Source organism: Phlebotomus papatasi, chromosome 1 (genome assembly GCF_024763615.1).
Source record: "Phlebotomus papatasi isolate M1 chromosome 1, Ppap_2.1, whole genome shotgun sequence".
In the NCBI taxonomy this organism is placed as follows: Eukaryota; Metazoa; Arthropoda; class Insecta; order Diptera; family Psychodidae; genus Phlebotomus; species Phlebotomus papatasi.
In genome coordinates, this window is record NC_077222.1 from 5922359 (window position 1) to 5941067 (window position 18709).

The following is an 18709-nucleotide window of genomic DNA, read 5'->3' on the forward strand; positions in this document are numbered from 1 at the left end:
GCTAGACAACGTCTTGATAACCAATTTTTAAACTTTCGGATAACGTTTTCAAAATTAGTTACACATTCAACGAGGTTATTAAAAGATTTTCCAACAGTTAAATATCTGTGGGCTACTTGGGTACGCATATTGCTACCAAGATTGATTGAGTGATAACAATCTTTGTCTTAGAATACACATGAATTATACCCATGTCCCATGTATTAGAACTCAATTGGAGAGTAGGATGAGGTTTGGACTGTTCTTTGACAAAATTACATCAGAGATTATTCCCCCCTCAGGTGGATGTGGCGAAGAAAATGATTAAAGTTGAGGCACCATATAGGAAATTTAGAGGTAAATCCTCAAGAAAACATAAACAAATATTTAACCCTTCTGACATTATGTCTTAAGGGCGAATCCCTATTCGTTACCTATAAACCAAGATACTATTGTACTCGTTAATTTATTTAGGATAATTTGATATAAATTTCAGCTATATTGGAAAGGTATTAATTCAAGAAATAAAGAGACAAGGCGCTGATACAAAGTAGGAAGTTTACCATGTAAATCGTTCCTGACCCACTTGTATTTTCGGTTAACCATTCGAGAACTTCACCAGAAAGCTTAGTATTCCAAGCTAGGTTTTCCTCGATATCGTCGAGAGCTGTATCGATTGTTTTCTGCATACTCTCGGAAATTGGATCCTCAGCTTGAGCCATGTACCTCTCAATTATTTCTAGTATCTGAGAGAAAAGATAAATAAAATTATTGATTTTTTGGGAGTTTGAAAATCAGAGCCTTACCAGTGATTTGTGTTCTTCTGTTACACCTACATATCCGATATTTGCAAAAATGCCAGAAAAACTATCCAAGCGATCCTGGAGAGTCTGCAAGTTGTCCCTCAGAAATTCAAGAACGTGTTTTATTATCTTTTCTTCGGAGTACAGTAAATTGTTTAAGATTGTGTTGTAGTAAGAATTTTCAAATTCAACGAAAGGATATCCTTGAATAGTCATACTAAGGATCTCGTTTATTAAGCTACTGTCTGTAACACAACCAAAGGCAGAAAAAATATCCCCAATTTCCAATGAGTTTCTTCTGCGACTAGCTTCTGACCTTGTAAGTCTACTTAATTTGTCCGTTAGGATTTTGAATCCTGGGAAATCGGTCTGGCAATTTTCTTCATATTCCCGGCAATCGTATTGAATGGCTCCACGGTATATTGCTCGTCGGACATTGGTAGAAATGTCATTTTGCAAATTCTCTTTCAAGTAATTGTAAGCATCTTGGATGCAAGGTGATTTTGGAGTCCTACAAACAAGTAGTAGGACATCAGTTCGTAACATCTTTTGCAAATGATCATCAGTGGGTAGTTCTTCAAGCCCGATTTCATTGTATACCGGAGTTAACAGATCTAGGATGAAGGTTGAGAACCTTTCCGTTCCGATACTTCGTACGTTTCTCTTTAAATATTCTAGGTTACGAATACCAGAAGCTGCAGCATAGTAGTACCGTTCGTTCTTGAAGTAGTTCTTCATTAGGTCGAAAGGAAATTTATATGGAAGATATCCGTAGCGTGCTAAGTTAAAGGAGTCATCAATCAGCTGAGCTCTGTTGGAAGGATCAATAGTGTTGTGATTCGTAGTAAGGGCTTCGATGATTAATTCCCAATTCCTATGGTCGTAATTCACTCGATAGTACATTGTGGATTTTGAATTAAAAATTACCCAGTCATTGGCTTGGGCCTGAACTGGAAATTCAACCGAGTTGTCAGTATGTTTAAGAAAATGATCGACAGATGTATCCGCAAAATCAGAGTTCTTCGACGGAGAAGCGTAGTTCAAAGGTATGTAGTAACGTGTTTCGGGTACTTTGGTAAAGTCCAAAGTTGCCATAAAACGTTGTTGCCTAACTGAAACTCGTGAGCTGTCATAGTTTCTTGTGACTATAATAAATGGGAACCCGGGGTTGTTTATCCACGTATCAAAGACTTCTTTTATCGGAGGAAGCGATCCTGGAACGTTTTGATCAATTGCCCATTGCCAACTTCCGGATAGGTCATCGGGAGCGGCAACATCGAAGCTGAAATCATTGATGTACTTCTTTAGTCCTGCTTTGAAAACGGGTCCGGTCAAAATATTGGCCATAGTTCTCATAACTGATGCAGCTTTTTTATACGTAACGAAGTCGTAAATATTTCGGATCTCCTCAACGGTCTCAACTTCCATAAACATTTGTCTAACACCGGTTTTCCCAGCATCATCTTGCATAACGGATAGCATAGTATCTAGTGTGAATTTATCCTCAGTTTTCCAATCTGGGAAAATTATTCCACTGATACTATCTTCGAAAAGTGATGCTAAACCTTCCTTAAGCCATACGGCTGACCAGTAAAAGTGGGTAACTTCGTTGCCGAACCACTGATGAGCCAATTCATGAGCAATGGTTTTAGCTACTTGATGCTTGGCTTTCTCATCTGTTCTGTCGTTGACCAGGATTCGGCTACTCCTGAAAGTAGAACGGTTTTGGAATGTCATGAGTCATGACCTTACTGATCTGAAGAGTTATTTTCGAACTTACAAATACGTTATAATGCCCCAGTTCTCCATGGCTCCCATCAGGAAATCATCGATAGCGATTATATCCATTTTGGGATATTGAAACTTTCGATCTAGATACAGTTCTAGTTCTTTTAGGACATTTTGAGAATATTGAAGAGCAAAGTCGGTATCACCAATAACGGACTGTTGTGAAAAAATCGTAAAATTTGCCACAGGATCTTTGTTGCCAACGAAATCGCAAACTATAAATGCTACAATATATGTCGATGTCTTTAAGGATTTGTCGAAGACTGTAGTCAACCATCCATCAGTTGTTCTAGAAGAAAAAAGCATCTACAGAAAATTGAAATTAAAAAATTACAGTTGCAATTACCCTTCTGGTTCGACTCGAAGAGCTGGCATGTTGGAGATTGCAAAGTAATTATCTCTGTGACTTATGCGGATTGAATAAGTTGCTTTATATTCTGGTTCGTCGTAACAGGGAAATGCCATTCTGTTAAGAGATAATTGGGAGTTTCCGTGTATAATTTTCTTTAAAGAATTTTTAGGAAGAAACCATTAATTTTGTTTATTAATTTTAAATTATTGTTTTACCTCGCATAATTAGGGGCCATAAATGTTGTGGCGATATTTCTGTAAAATAAAATAAAACATAAATAATGGTATTGAATTGTTATGTTGCTTTTAGTATTGTCTTTATCGGGCATTTAGAGAAGAAACCCCAAGTTAGATTATTTATGTTATATAGGCCAGATACGCACCTTTTATCACCAGTTTCATTGAAATAAGTGCTGATATACAGCCCTTTTCGATCGTTTCTTATCGTGCTATTAAATTCCAGGTAAAGATAATATTTTTCAGGGATCAATTGGGGGAATTTTAATCTTAAGATCTCCGTGATGTTGTTGTAGTCAAATGATTGAAGCTGCACAAGATTGTTATTGCTATCCATAAGACTCACAGTTTCCTCAGTCACCGTCATATCCTTGTAGTTAACTGCTATTTCGTCAGTTGCTTCCAGTACATCAATGTGAATGGTTTCCCAGCCAAAGAACTCAATTTCATCCACATCGATCTTCATGTGCAAATCATAGTGAAATGGTCGGGATGTTCTTGGCAATCTGTACTGAAGATCGTCATTTTGGGATGATCCTTTGGTGATCACTGTCGGATGGGCAGGACAGAGGACACAGAGTGTGGAAAATACTACCAATAGTAGGAAAAACTTTTTATCCATTTTTGAGAATCCACCTTCACCTTGTCTATCCGCGACTCATCAAATCCACCAGCGGACTAAATGAGAGTCAATTGAGATAAAGTACTTCTCTTTTAATTAGAAAAACGATGCATAGCTAAAGCTGAGGCAAGAGACTTCGTACTATGCTTGAAATTTTACTGCAACTAAATTTAGACCGCTATAATTTTGAAACCGTTCGGGACAGCATGTTCAAATTTTGCATAAAGTTAGTTCATTTTATTGGTTACAAGCTTACAAAAGTATTTATAAAAATTTTTTATGATTTTTTTAACCGTAATGGCACTAAAACATGATGGCGCAATTGCATTATATTTGACCTGAAAGGTTCCAATGGTTATCTTTAGGTCCCTTCAAAACCCGAATGGGATTAAATCTTTCGAGTTTGGAAATATAACTCGATACAGAGATACTGCCAGCATTATAAAACTCTATGATGGGTGTCCAAAAAAATTGTATAATTGTCAACCATCGTCCTTAAGGTGAAGAAGCGAATTGAATGAAATCCGCGTCATAGCTGTAGAAAAACGGTCCCTGAGACGCACATATCGCAAATAACCATGAGACAAATATTTGCAAAGGTACTTTATATGAAGCCTTAAAAATTCCAAAAAGCATAAGATTTTATCGATGTTCAAGAAAAAGTTATGCTCGATTGGGTGAATGAGTTGCTTCGCTTGGCCGTTAGCCCTTTAACGACGAGGCACTTTTCACAGACCGAAAATCAACAATAAAAATTCAACCCATAAACAAGATCAATGAAACGTCTAACATCTGACTTTGGAAAATCCAACAGATTCTGATTCGATGGGTTTTTTACCTCTATGAACGATAGGGACAAAAATAGCCCAAAAATTTAAGTAATTTTTCTGACAATACTAATGAATAATAATTTTCAGTCTAATGAAAAATATTATGTATGAGTATTGTAGTTTCCGTTTCCAAAACGATTTTGCTTAAAAAAAATTGAAAGTATAAAAAAATTTAAAATCATTTTTCAATATTGGAATTTAAAAATTCGTCATCTTTAAGCTTAAAAATTTGCTATATCGTCAGTTGGATCAGCAATTGTCGTAACTTCCTCATCACCTCATCAGCAGTTCTTGTATATTGTGTGTATTTCCATTTTGTTAGAAGAAGTGCTGATGAGACGATAAGGAAGTTACGACAAATGCTGATCCAACTGACGATATAGCAAATCGCTGGAGACTTGCAAAAAATATCCTAGATTCCTCCAACCTTCTACTTTGTAATTACGTACAAACATAAGAAAAAGGTAACTTCAGGTATTCAGGAAAAAATACTTTCTTTTTGGGACACCGGTGTTCCAATCGTCCTTAAAGGGTTAGAGGCCAATTGCCGAAGATCAGCTTCTCTGATGGCCAAATTATCCAATTGAGCAATCTGTGAACAAGTAAAACGGTTGTGTCTACCTTTGAACGTCCACCGGAAATCAAGGGTTATCATTCTTTATGGTATGGACTTCCGCGATGACAAATTATCGCTTTCCTTTGGTATTTTTGGACTATGGGGTTAAAATACATATCAATATGGGGAAATTGTCCTGGAAGAAGCCCTGAAGCCGTGAGTATACAAAAAAAAATCTGTTAGAAATAGCGGAGATTTCAATAAGCCTCGGAACCATTACAGAAATCGCGCGTCAAAAGAAGATTGGCTACAAAACAACCTTTCGTTATTGATTTCGAGCGCACGTTAGCCCCCACGAACAGCGAATGCAAATTCTCTCGAATTCTCCAAAAAGGACATTTTGTTGCTCAATTCTATGACTAAAAATATCAGAGTGTCAATCCGCTGAAGGCAACCCTTCGTCTTGAATGAGCTCACATGCCGGAGTCTGATCTTCGGGCAGCGTACGATCCGTTCATTGATTAACACAGGGCTATTGTCCATTCCAAAGATTCTCAAATGTTTAGTATTTTCTGACCTTTTCTCGTTTACGTCAATAATTTTATTTTCAAATAAAAAAAATACTGCACTTTCAAAAGTTGCAGTTAAATTGACTCACCTTGTACATGGTTTAGAGGCTAAACAGTTAGAGATATCGGTCTCTGGTTTTTGATAATCCGTAAAAAAGTATATTTAAGCTTAACCTGTTTGTTGATTAAAAACATTATAGGCAATGTATGAGTTATGTTGGATAGGGTATTTTACTAAAAGTCAGCCAGTGTTGAAGCTCGGACACACAAGAAAGTGGGACTATGAAAGGTGACTTCGGAAAACAAATACATATCAAATTGAGTTGTTTCTTCAGTACCTTTACAAATTTATGAATAATTTTCTTCACAATTTAAGTGTTTTACTTTCTTTTTCCCATGTTCCTATGTAGGAGAGAGCTTTCAGGCTTCGCACACACTGTAGCTTCGAACACTTTATATTTTTCGTATTTTTCCTATATTCCTTTAATAGCTCTGTTCCGTAATATCCTTTCGAAGAGACAAAGCCACTCCAAAGCCAAGTCAAACCTATTCGAAAATCTATAGGAAGCCTAAAGTGCAAGTTCACGTACTCGCCGCTTTAGCGCTGATTGTTCTTCCTTTTCTAATTTCGCTGTTCTTGACAATTCAATCATCAATAATGTCAACAAAAATGTGTAAATGCTTGCTGCAAAAAGTGAATTTTTGTGTAGTTTTGGGGAATTTCAGAATGGCAGAACGTTTGGATTGCGATTTCATTGAAAAAATGTCCTTTTTATGAACTTGCTCACACAGTAAAAAAAAATTACAAGGATAATCGTTGGTTTGCTTTTTTACCACGATTATTCATGTAAAGTTACACAAATTATGTATGTCAACAAAACGTGTAATCTGAAAATGTGTAATTTAAATTTTATGTAATTGTAAACCGTGTAATCAATTGGGAATGATTACACAGTTTTGTATATTTTCTTACATATTTCGTGTAAAATAACACAGTTTTCAAATAAAAGGTGTACAAATTACACAGTTTTCAGACAAAATGTGTACAAATTACACAAATGTGTATTACTACACATGTTTAATATAAAATTTACAATGAAAATCATGGTAAAGCAGCCAAAAATTTTTTACTGTGACTTTTGTGAAACTCGTCAGTTTAAAGTTAAACCTTCGAACTTCCAAAGGGTTTTTAGGTAAATTTTCTCTGATATACCTTCGAATCGGTACAGAAAACACTTCAACCGGAGAGAGCTCTCAAATCGGGAAGGTGGGGAAGGTTATTACTGAACGAGAGGAATGAATCTGATCTATATTTTCGGGAAATATGTGACTGAAGACTAGCTTTCAAAATATATCGCCATAGGTAAATGTTCGAAGCCATGGTATGTGCGAAGCCTCAAAGCCTTCCGCTATTTACTTTCTCGATGCATTTTAAAGATGCTCTTCCCACAAAACAACAAAACGAGCTTAAGTAATAAATTTTAATTGAACAACGTTGCACCTCATTTTGTGATTTATAAATTGTAAGAACATTTTCATGGTCAACCCATTGCACTTTATTTCAACGACAAAAGATTAAATTACAACAGAGCAAATGGTAACAATAGCTGTGAAATAGTAATTAATACTAAAATATATCATTATCTAATTTATATCTCGAAGATAATTCAGTCCAATCATTTCACAGACTGATAGCAAATAATCTCAATGGAACTTTACAATCTACTTAAAATTTGCGATTAGGCAAACGATTATGAAAATGGAGCCAATTAGAGTAATTGATGATTTCGTTTGTGTGGAAGCCGAATTGTGCTGCTCAATCCATTCAGCGATTGCAGGTGAATATTTATTGAGCCACGCAATATTCTCTTCTGCTTTTGCAATAGCAGAATGGGCAATATTCTTCAGACTTGGAGCTGCACCTTGATTTTGGTCAACTTTCTCGGCCACAATGTTCTTCAACTGAAACGATAAGAATGTTGCAATAAAAAATGTTTTAAATGTCAGGCTGCAATATTACCAAGATAAGTTCCTCTTCTGTTTTTATGTTATTGCCCAGAGTTTGGTAAATTCGAGACAGCGATTCATACCCTTGCTCAATCTCATTGTAGAATTGAGCGAAGAATTCTAGGCCTTCTGTAACGCTATATTGATCTGAAGAAATAATTGCAGCAAATATATCATTGTAGTCCCCAGGGAGGAAGTTAATGTTGGGATCTTTATTCAAAGTCATTTGCAGGATAGATGATCTAAGAGATTGACTGTTTACACAGCTAAATGACGCTATGATATCACCAAGTTCTTGAGAATACTTTCTCCTTGATCTCTCCGTTCGAGTGTACTCAGACAACTTGAAGTAATACAGTTGAAGGGGCCAGGACGATTCTTCAGTTTTCTTCAGATATCCACAAAATACAGCTGGGCGAGTGTTAGGAATTACATTATCCAGATACTGAATAGAGTCCTCGACGCATTCCTCAACTTCCAGCTCACATGCTAATTTTGTTACTTCACTTCGCAACATCTTTTTCAAGTGAGGATCACCCCTATCTTCATTGAAAGTAACCTGGTTGTAAATATTTGTAACAATCCCCTGTAAGAATTTCCTAAATGGGATGTCGGTTCCTCTTAGAATTTGTTCCAGATGTCGGATATGTTTAATAGCAACAGTTACGGGGATATAATCGGTTTCGTTTCGAAGATACTTTACTAGATCCAAGGGAATCTTATAGGGGACTTGACCGTACTTAGCTAGAGTAAAGGCATCATCGAGAAGTTGAGCCCTGTTGGCTACTGCAATTGTAGTGGGTTCACTATAGAGACTTTCAGTAATTAACCGCCAGTTTTTCGTATCATAGTTCACGCGGTAGTAGTAGGTTGCTCTCTTATTAAGGATCACCCAGTCGTCGTTAATTTCATCAGGCAATGCAATAGAAATTGTTGGTAATTCTGGAAATATGACGTTTACTGGTTCAGTATTTGAATAATCTGGATACTTTGCTGTAGCATAATTAATAGGAACGTAGTACCGGTTTTGTGGAACTTCAACATCCTCACTTGCAATGAAACGTCTCTGAGTTATTTCCATTATTCTGTTTTGGTAATCTCGGGTAACTGTAATAAGGGGATATCCAGGATTCTCAACCCAGCTTGAGAAAATTCTATCAATTCTAATTCCATAAGTATTATTTTCAAGGTGATCGTATAAATTCTGTGGAACTGCTGAACTGTAACTCATGGCTTTAATGTAGCTTTTGATGGCATCTTTAAAAGCTTCTTTTGACACTACGTTCTGAATCATGCGAATAACACTGGCAGCCTTCTGATACGGAATGTAAGTGTAAACACCCCAAATGTCATCTAGGGTCTCAATGTTATCAGCCATGCTCCTAGCATTAAGTGAAGCATCCCGTTCCATTGCGTTTTGCTGCGTATGAACTACGAACTGATCCATCAACTCCCACTCAGGGTACAGTTGATCAGTAATCACGTCTTCGTAAAATGTGGCAAATCCCTCGTTGAGCCAAATTTCGGACCACCATTCAGCAGTTACTTCATTCCCAAACCACTGATGAACCAGTTCATGGGTGATGGTTTTTGTCATCTGCTGAAGAGATTTCGTAGTTACCGTAGCTTCGTCGTAGAGGAGTCGGCTGCTAAGAAAGGTGATGAGACCCCAGTTTTCCATTGCACCCATTAAAAAATCATCGAATGCCACCAAGTCTAGCTTCGGCAATTGGAAAGGAGCTTCAAAGTACTCTTCAAGCTTCCTCAAGGACTGCTGTCCAATCGTTAGTGAATAGTTTGTCATGTAGAGGTGCTCTGGCTGGGAGTAAATACTGAAGTTTCCCGCTGAGTTGGGGTTTTCAGAAAAATCTGATACGATAAAAGCTAGGAGATAGGTTGACATTTTAGGAGTAGGCCTGAAGTTTGTTTGGAGTATTCCTGGTGCCCTGTAATAATCGCAAGGTTAATACAACACTATTTCAATTTAGTGGAAGATGGGGTACCGTAGAAGCGGGTAACTTTGCGTAAGCTACTTTTCGTATAAGCTTTTCTTTAATTCTAGCACTTATAAATGGTTTTTAAACCATTCGTAAATGTTCTGGTGGTCTTTATACCATCATTAAGCGATATAGTTAAAAGAGAGCTCAAAAAAAGGGGTGCAAAATAACCCCCGGAGTGTAAAGGCACTATCTACGGTATAGAAAAGCACGTTACCTTTGGATGACTTAAGCTTCGAACAATTCAATCTTTTCTCTATATTCCAAATGGATTTGACTCATGGATTTTTCCAGGAAATTTGATGCATCGGACTACCTATTAAAATATAATATTATAATGGGTCAAATTCATTAAAAACATATTCAAGAGAACGAAATGTTCGAAGCTTCAGTCGTCCGAAAGTAGGGCGCTTTCGCCTACTGATTTTTGTTTCTACACTCTCCTTGAACTATGCCGAACATTTCTTCGGGGAACAAAGATCCCTATAGTGTCTATCAGTTTGTAACTACTCCATGTTTACTACTTCACATTTCCCCCAGGGTTTCCCTAGTTCACATTAACTTAGTAATAACTTACACAATTTCTGGAGCATTGAAAGGTTGCATATTGGAGAGAGCATGGTATTTGTTCGAATGAGTTATGCTAACCGTAAACGTAGCTTTGTAATGTGGTTCGTCGTAGCAGGGAAAGATCATACGAGCATAAATTGAAGCTAGAAATGTCGTTGCTGCTTGATGTTTCTGACCATCTTCAGTCCAGTAATAGCTCATGTAGAGTCCCTTCAAATCATTTCGTATCGATCCATCGAATTCCAGAGAGAAATCGTAAGTTCCTATTGGCAGTTGGTCAAAGGTGAATTGGGCAATCTCTGAACTTGTGTTCAACAATGTCTCCTTGAGTACATAATCATTCGTTTGGGTTTTTAAAGAAATTGACTCAGTGTATATTGTAATATCTCTATAATTTAGAGAAATCTTATCAGTAGGTTCAATCACATCCAAATTGATCTTAACGCTCCCATTGAATACTCCACCATCGACATCAATAAATAAAAAAAGGTCATAGTGATTGGGTTTCGAAGTAGATGGTAAATGATATTTGCAAAATGCTGTAGAAATGCAGATAAACAATATCAAAAGGTAAGATTTCATTGCGATAGCACTATTCACAGGGGAAATTTTCACTTGGCTTAGGGCACTTCATTCAGTGCTAAGACAGAGAACTTCTGAAAGCTTACTGATTAGCTGAGAGTCTTTGGGAGAATTTCTTTGCATCATATTGTTCATTTACTGATAAAAAAGATAACAAACATGTCCCCCTGAAGACAAATAGGCAGGCAATAAAGATAAGTACTTGATAATGAGCCACTAATCTTACACGGAGAAAAACGAGATAGTACAATTTACAAATTTTCATTGAAGAAGCTATAGTGCTCATGAGCAAGTAGTTAATTTGCTTTGTTTTTGGCTCAGATACTGCTGCAAAATGAAAAAGGAAGTTTGAGGTTTTTTTTTATGGAAGGCTGTTTTGCCCCGGAGGCAGCCAAAATCCAGAAAGTCAAAATCCCGAACGCCAAAATCCCGAAAAGGCTAAAATCCCGAAAAGGCTAAAATCCCGAAAGCCAAAATCCAAAAAACCAAAATCACGAATGTTGTAAATCCTGAAAGGGATGAAATGGATAAAATTATATAGAGGATAATGTCTAGAATACTTTCCCAAGACATAGAAAATTTCCTTTTGCCTCCTGTAGGTGCGGGTTCAATCGTGGGAGTAGCTATGATACTTTTGAGAATTTGGTATTTTGGCTTTCGGGATTATGACGTTCGGGATTTTGGTTTTCGGGACTTCGATCCCCAAGAAACAAAATACTTGACTTATAGAACCAAGTATTTAACAAGTCTTTTAGTGCACTTTTAAAAGATTTAAAGTGAGAATTTTCTGTTGAAATTCCTATAGAAGCTCTTATAGCGCCACTTGACTTATAGTCATCTCTGTGATGGAACTAAGAGCGTTATAAGCAAATAAAAAGACTTTTGGTTGTATAGTGCTTTACTTAAGGAATTCTACAAGACTATTAAGAAAAAATTGCTTCTTGCGCCGGGACCCGTTTTTCCCATTTTGTCCGTCCGTCATATTTTTGAAACGGTAAGAGATAATGACTACCGATCTTCAGAAACCCCTCCGTAAAGCCATATGAGCTACAGATGTTTTTTGTCCTTTATCTCCATCCTTTCCTATCATTCGAAACCATAGTTCATTGGGTTTATTTAAAACCCTCTGGCAATTTCTTGGATTTTCGGATATATTTTGAAAGGAGTACACATCGATATTTCATCCACTCTTGATTCACTCTATTATTGAAAAATTCACCAATTTGAATTTTTTCAAGGTTAAAGTAAATGCGAGTTTCAGACCAAAGGCCTAGCCTAATTCTCGAAAGTCTCGAATTCTTAAATAATAAACAATTTTAAAGATTTCCGAAATCTTTTGGATCATTTGCCCATGATATTCTAAGCCATATGGCTAAACCAGAAAAAATCTTAGATCTAAAGCCCATTTATACCACTGTAGAGGGCATATTGTTCAATCAGGGGCCCATTAAGCCTAATAAATAGTGAAGATATTTTTCACTCTTTCTTGTAAAAATTTTGCAGATATTGCACCGCGACTTAAACAAATTTCCTCGTAGTTCTTGTATTATTTCAGCGAGCACTATGAAATATGTATTTTTAGATAGCTCTTAATGCACAATTCTGAAATATATCAGACTGATAAGTCAATTCTCTTTAGGAAAAAACTAGTCTTCAGTGCCTCTGTGCAAAAACGTATGGAAAAATGAAATGTCGAGAGGCTCCTGGTTCAATCTATTTGATTCATAGTGGCTTTAACTGAAACCTACTGAAATGATGTCTAAATTTGCTTGTTATAACAAATTATTTTTTTTTTAATTTGAAAATCTAATAAAACAAAGATCTCTCAATAGTAATTATTTTTAGATTCATTTTATTTATTTTTGGTTTTTATATAAATAATTTATCACCACGAACGAAAATACTTTACTCTAGTTGGATTTTATTAAATGTTAATGTAAACCTCGAAATTATTTTAGATTTAAATATCGGTCAAAATTCAGAAATATTGGAAATCTATCCCATTTCACTAGGTACGCTTGAATTCAAGCTTGAATTAACCCCTAGTCTTCAGAAAAATTTAGTCTTTAATTAGAACATACCATTCAGATCTTACCGATAAGGCCTAAAATAATGTCTATAGCCACGTGTTATTAATTATAGTTTTAATGCTGAGCCCACTTGACTCTGTATCAGACGGGACTTTATTTCTTTCGTGTTATCAATGAAAGATTCTTATTACATGAATTTTTCGTAGAGTTAATGAAATAGTTTTTTTTACTTATTGCTGTTAATATTTTAATTAATTTAATAACTCTTTGCGAAACTGTACAAAAGAGCAGTAAAAAATCGCATTTGAGTAGTATTAGACCTAAAATAAAGCATTTTTCAATTTAACAGCAACGGTCTTAGATGCTATCCTCAATACTGAGATAAATCTTAAAATAAATTATGTTTAAAATTGACCTTCAAAGATTAATTTGTATTCTCCGATACCGATGTTTAATTTTAAATTGCCAAAGTGCTTTAAGTTTTACGAACTTTACCTAAAATTTTACAAACATTACAAAATATGAAACTATTTTAGAATTTCAAGAATTTTTGAAGCTAATCGAGAGGACCTTTTAAATAAAACGCCATTATCCTTTGACTCAGAATTGTAAATTTTTGATTTTAAAATATTTAAGCATTCCTTATCAGAATTGAGAGGGTTTATTGTACATGATATGACACCAATTATATAATATAGTGTTGAAGAATAATAATAGTGGTGATTATGAAAAGTTATGAAATTAGGATAAAATTAAATTTCCATACAGCTGATTAGATAAGTTTGGCAATTTTGCTGTCTCTTTTTCACTGGCTTAGCCTTAATGAAATGTAAAACATATTGAAAAATTGAACATATAACAGGAGAAAGGACATTTCCACTGATTAGTGCTGGAGGTTGGAATTATCACTAAGACGGCGGTGGACGCTTGAAGGGTGGGAAAGGTCAAGAATGAGATGAAATAAATTCAAATTCAATTATATTTTATAATTTTTTTGTTTTTTATCAAGTAAAATGAAATATTTTATCACTGTTTTACTGCTCGAACTCAAAGAGAGAGCAGTTATATAATCGACTTTTTTTTCAACTTTTCACTGTTTTTTCACTTTTTTTTTCACAACTTTTCACTGAGCTTAATCGGTAAGAGATATCGACTTCCAGTCTTCGATGACCCCCAATAACAAAACAAAATCTCGACGTTTGTTTTTCCCCCTCCCCACTCCCCTCTATCCCCTCCAAAACCACTTTTTTGGTTTTTCTCAAAATTGGCCCAAGCTTTTTCAATGATTTTTGGACATGCTTTAGAGCTAGTCCAGGCGAACATTTCGCCCAAACATACCTAAAATTTGCCATTTTGAATTATTGAAGGTCAAAGGTCAACCACTTTGGAAGGCTCATTTTCAGGCGATTTCGTTAAATTTGGATTTTTTGGAAAGGTATTGCAATTTCGAACCGGTTAAGTACCGATTTTTTGATTTCCAAATGCTTTTGTGATTTATGAATGAAAGTAGATCAGTCATACCAAAAGATTATGCAAAAAAAACTATTTCACGGTAAGCTCTATCTCGTGAGTTCGAGCATTCCGCAAAACTGGGACGCTTTGCCATCTCTTTTTTATTTATTTTTTTCAATTTAAATTTTTTAATTCAATTTTATTAAATAATTCAATAATTAAATTTAGTAAAATTTTAAGGTTTTTCTACTATTTCTTTCTATCGATGTTCTATTTACTGTCGATAAATATTTCTAATATTATTTTATGTATGGTATAAATATTGTAAAATTAACAATTCTTTAGTTACCATTAATATCCGAATAAACTATTTGTAGGAAATATTTTTCTCTGTGCAAACTACTGAAGTTATTGAGGGAAAAACCACTTTAAAACATTTGGACTATTTATTTTCTTAAGCTTTTTGCCCAAAATGCAATTTTGGTTAAACTGTTTTGCTAAAATGTTCACTTTTTATGTGTTAACCCATAAAAGCAGCTTCATTATCCGAATGGAAATTTTCTCTCACCTCACATTTATTGGGATAAATCCATCGTTTCCATTGGGTGAATTGGTGTAGAATCACCATGTATCACGTTTTCACTAATATGCAAATGAATCTTTATGGTCTCTCTCGATTTTTCGTTACATGTTTTATGTTCAGTGGAATTTTATATGGAATTTCTTATGCTTTGCAGTTTGGGGTGGCTTTTTCTCAATGAGAAAAATATAGCAGTAAAAGTGCCCTTTAAGATATTTAAAAATTTTCCATTTTGCCTTGAAGAGGTAATCTCTGTGAGAGTGTTTTTTTTATCATAAACTTCAATATGAGAATTTGCGGAAACAATGTGGCAGGGAGGAGTGATTCCTATTGTTCCTGAAAAGGATGATAAAGGGATGAATTTTAGTAATCATTTTCTCCATTCTGTCACAATAAATTTACAAGGGGTATACAATTGTTTTCGAGTGTGTCATTCGCACACAGTAAATGTGCATTAAGATGATCAGTGGGATGGGCTCAAGAGGAAAATCTTTCATCCCTCCCTTTTGTGCAATAAAAAAAAAACGAATCGAAAATGCTCCTATGGCAGTAAAAACAAAAACGGAAATGCTAAAAACTTTCAATTCTCTTTATGCAGATTATTTTTTTATTGTTCATTCCACGACAATAAAACCCGTGATGTCCTTATCCATTTGTCTCTTGTGAATTTTCTTCCCGCGCGCCCAAATAAGGACCAGGGAATCCCCTCTTGTCCCATATCCTCAACATATCCTCAAAACATAAAATCACTGAAGCAGAATTTAATACACACCGCAGCGATTGAGCACTATGGAAAAATCATTTATGCTTAGTGATAAATATGTACAACAATGTTGGGAATAAAAAAAAATACAGAAAATACATTTTATTGTTTTCCGCACTGAAGAAAAAATAGGAAAGTGATGAGCAGATCCTAGGCACTATAACTCCCTCAATTTTCTATTGGATTTTTATGGAGTGAAACCTCTTTGATGGGGGAATTTGCTGATTTTGTGAAATTTATCACTGAAAAATCCATTTCCATCATACAATGTCTGTCTTTCAGCGTGAAAAAAAGTTGATTGAAAGAAGGCATCAAATAGATTTTCTTCGCACGTCTTCCTTCTGCAATATGCTTTAGTCTAACGACGCAATTGAGAATTCTCTTGGACGCTCTGCGTCGATTTTATCTCATGGGGGGAGGACGATAATACGCATTTACGCACCTTCCTACTCAAATTGGTGAGTCATCATGCTGTAAAATAACATTTACCCAACACTAAGATGACCAGAAAATACGGATTACGGTGGATTATATGTTGTTAATTCTTGTAAATGTTGTATTCTTGTATAAGACGCTAAATGTCTTACACAAATTCAGCAAATAAAGGATTTTTTGAATAAATTAAAAAATTATTACTTATAGAGGAATTATTATAATAAAAAATTATGAAAATAATAAATAGAAAAGGGGTGCTAAAACATCCCAGGGTTAACTTAGATGCTATACCTCAAAAGTACTTTCGCATCATACTGTTTACCGGTTCTCAATTGATTTAAACCACTTCGTAAATTACTCAAAAAATTCCTCAAAATAGTTTTAAGAGGAATATAATTGATTTTCGGACAAAAATTTACTTGTAACCGGTTCATAACCAGGTCAGTAGGGTGGCGGCATTACTTATGGCCAGTCTATACTTGTGGCCACTTCGCAGATATCTTCAATTTTTTCCCACAAATTAATTTCTAATAAACACGAAATTAAGAATATTTAATGTGCTATCATTAAATGCAAATTTTAAACTGATTTACTTTTATATTTCGGTAGAATTTTAATTATTTTGTGAAGATTATTTTACTGATGCGCCTGACGATCAAATATACGTCAAATCGTTAAGAAATTTACTAACGGTCTCAGAATTTTTAATGAATAAGTTTTATATCTTCAATCAAAAATATTTAGTACTATTTTTCAAAACTTATTGTCTTAGTAACTATACTTTCTTTTACCACTTGATTTTGATGATTTTTCAAACAAAAATGTAAAATAATGACAAGGCCATAAGTTATGACCAATTTGATAAGATTATTGACTTGTGGCCGCAGCATTTGACGTGTGGCGCCCTCATAGATATTTGGTTTAGCTAGTTGACACTAATGTTATTTTGATTAAGTGAATTTGAGTTTTCTAGCAAAAATTTAATAAAATTTAAGGTAAGTGTTCAAATTATAACATAAAATTGATTATAAAAGTATAATGTGTATGATCTTGTTGATTTTTTCAATCAACCTGCATTTTGTTGTAAATAACCTCACTTTTTCTATTTTTCCCCTCTTAGGAGAATGAAAAACACAAAAAAAAAACAACAAAAGAAAGGCCTTATTATTGAACTCAAAGGATGAAAAAGGGGCATTGAGAAGCATTGAGAATAGAATGACCATGATCAAAGTATTCCAGTCATTCCAGCAATACCACATCCTCTCGCAAACTCTGCGTTAAAATTTTCAGAAAGTCTCCGGAAGAAACATCAGATCACGGAGGCTTTCACAGTGCCCTAAGAGAGCAGACGGAAAAGAAAATTATAAGATGAGTTCTTCATCCAGCCAAATGAAGCTTTTCCATCACAAAAGTCTGATTGGATTGGATCCCTCTATGGGGAGAATCAATATTAGTAGTATCCGACTAATTATGAGAAAAATATTTAAGAAACTATGAAAAATTGTTAAACAAAATAATAAAAACATCTGAAAGTACCTAAAATGCTTTTCTTTTCTTTTGTATTAAAATTTCTTTATTACTAAGTTTGTTTTATATAATTTGAAATTGTGGCCATAAGTTATTCCAGGAGTGGCCATAAGTTCGTAAAAGAGGCCACAAGTTAAGAATTTTACATGGTTGGGAAAATCATATATTTTCCGGGGTTTGAGAGATTTTCCTAGTAAATTCATTTGAATATATCGAAAGTAACTACATGAAAGAAATTACTCTTAAAATTTTGCTTTAATTGGTCAAAAAGATCAACGGCTATGAGGAGATATGTTCTTAATGTGGCCATAAGTAATGCCTGCACCCTACCGGTTCACAACCGATTTGAACTGATTTATAAATTAATCATAATGACCAAAACATTGCTCAAAATACACCCAAAATTAGTTATCGGTTATGAACGGGTTCATTACTGGTTCATAACCGATTGGAACTTTGGAACCGGTTCAGTTTTATCGGAAAATACCGAGATCCTTTCAATGAGCCTAAACATGATACCAATGGCTTTAAAACTTGGCTAGCTACCATATGTGAGCTACCGGATAGAGCAGTTAGAGGGAAATCTTGAAAAATATTTATTTTAGGCTTAAGTTATACAGCGACCTTGAGCCGAATTTCATTAAGATCGGTTAGGCCGTTTTCTATAACTAAAATGTGAGAGTTGTGAATTTTCAAAAGGATATTGTTAATTTGCCAAAGACTGACAGTCCATTTTGACTTGGGCCTTGGTAATTTGTAAGTCCAATACCTACAAAATGGGCCTAGTCCAAGGCCTGTCCGTCTATCCCATCTCTGGCGAAGGGTTGGACCAGCTTCCATACATTTCTGCCCATTGTCCTTTGAGGCTTTAAAATTGAAGATCTTTAACGGTGAAAATAAATAAATCTTTAAATGTCTATTTTAAGATTTTTTTTGTTACCCCTTACCTACTCCCATATCCAAGGTCTCAGACCTTAAGAAGGCCTATTTTGACCAATATCCTATGTTGAAAACATAAGAAAAAATAAATG

General features: G+C 35.0%; 2 protein-coding genes across 2 annotated transcripts; both read right to left on the reverse strand.

The window, feature by feature from the left end:
* Window positions 1-429: 429 nt before the first annotated feature.
* Window positions 430-3839, reverse strand: LOC129798603 (aminopeptidase N-like). Its single transcript, XM_055841828.1, has 6 exons — window positions 3305-3839; window positions 3138-3176; window positions 2917-3036; window positions 2563-2859; window positions 786-2490; window positions 430-725 (listed from the first exon to the last, which is right to left on the reverse strand). Exons 1-6 carry the CDS (start codon window positions 3778-3780, stop codon window positions 492-494), a joined length of 2871 nt encoding a protein of 956 aa, XP_055697803.1. The 5' UTR covers window positions 3781-3839; the 3' UTR covers window positions 430-491.
* Window positions 3840-7267: 3428 nt separating this feature from the next.
* LOC129798604 (aminopeptidase N-like) lies at window positions 7268-10978 on the reverse strand. The gene is made up of 3 exons (XM_055841829.1): window positions 10317-10978; window positions 7756-9688; window positions 7268-7697 (listed from the first exon to the last, which is right to left on the reverse strand). The coding sequence occupies exons 1-3, from the start codon at window positions 10889-10891 to the stop codon at window positions 7458-7460; spliced, it is 2748 nt and encodes a 915-aa protein (XP_055697804.1). The 5' UTR covers window positions 10892-10978; the 3' UTR covers window positions 7268-7457.
* Window positions 10979-18709: the final 7731 nt, after the last annotated feature.

Excerpts from the sequence above, each read along its gene's own strand:
- LOC129798604 (XM_055841829.1), bottom strand. The coding sequence starts at position 10,891 with ATGAAATCTTACCTTTTGATATTGTTTATCTGCATTTCTACAGCATTT. Across the intron at positions 9,689-10,316 it reads TTCAATGCTCCAGAAATTGT|GGCACCAGGAATACTCCAAA; the intron begins GTAAGTTATTAC and ends CGATTATTACAG. Across the intron at positions 7,698-7,755 it reads CAGAAGAGGAACTTATCTTG|TTGAAGAACATTGTGGCCGA; the intron begins GTAATATTGCAG and ends TTATCGTTTCAG.
- LOC129798603 (XM_055841828.1), bottom strand. The coding sequence starts at position 3,780 with ATGGATAAAAAGTTTTTCCTACTATTGGTAGTATTTTCCACACTCTGT. Across the intron at positions 2,860-2,916 it reads CTTCGAGTCGAACCAGAAGG|AACAACTGATGGATGGTTGA; the intron begins GTAATTGCAACT and ends TTTTTCTTCTAG. Across the intron at positions 726-785 it reads CAGAAGAACACAAATCACTG|ATACTAGAAATAATTGAGAG; the intron begins GTAAGGCTCTGA and ends CTTTTCTCTCAG.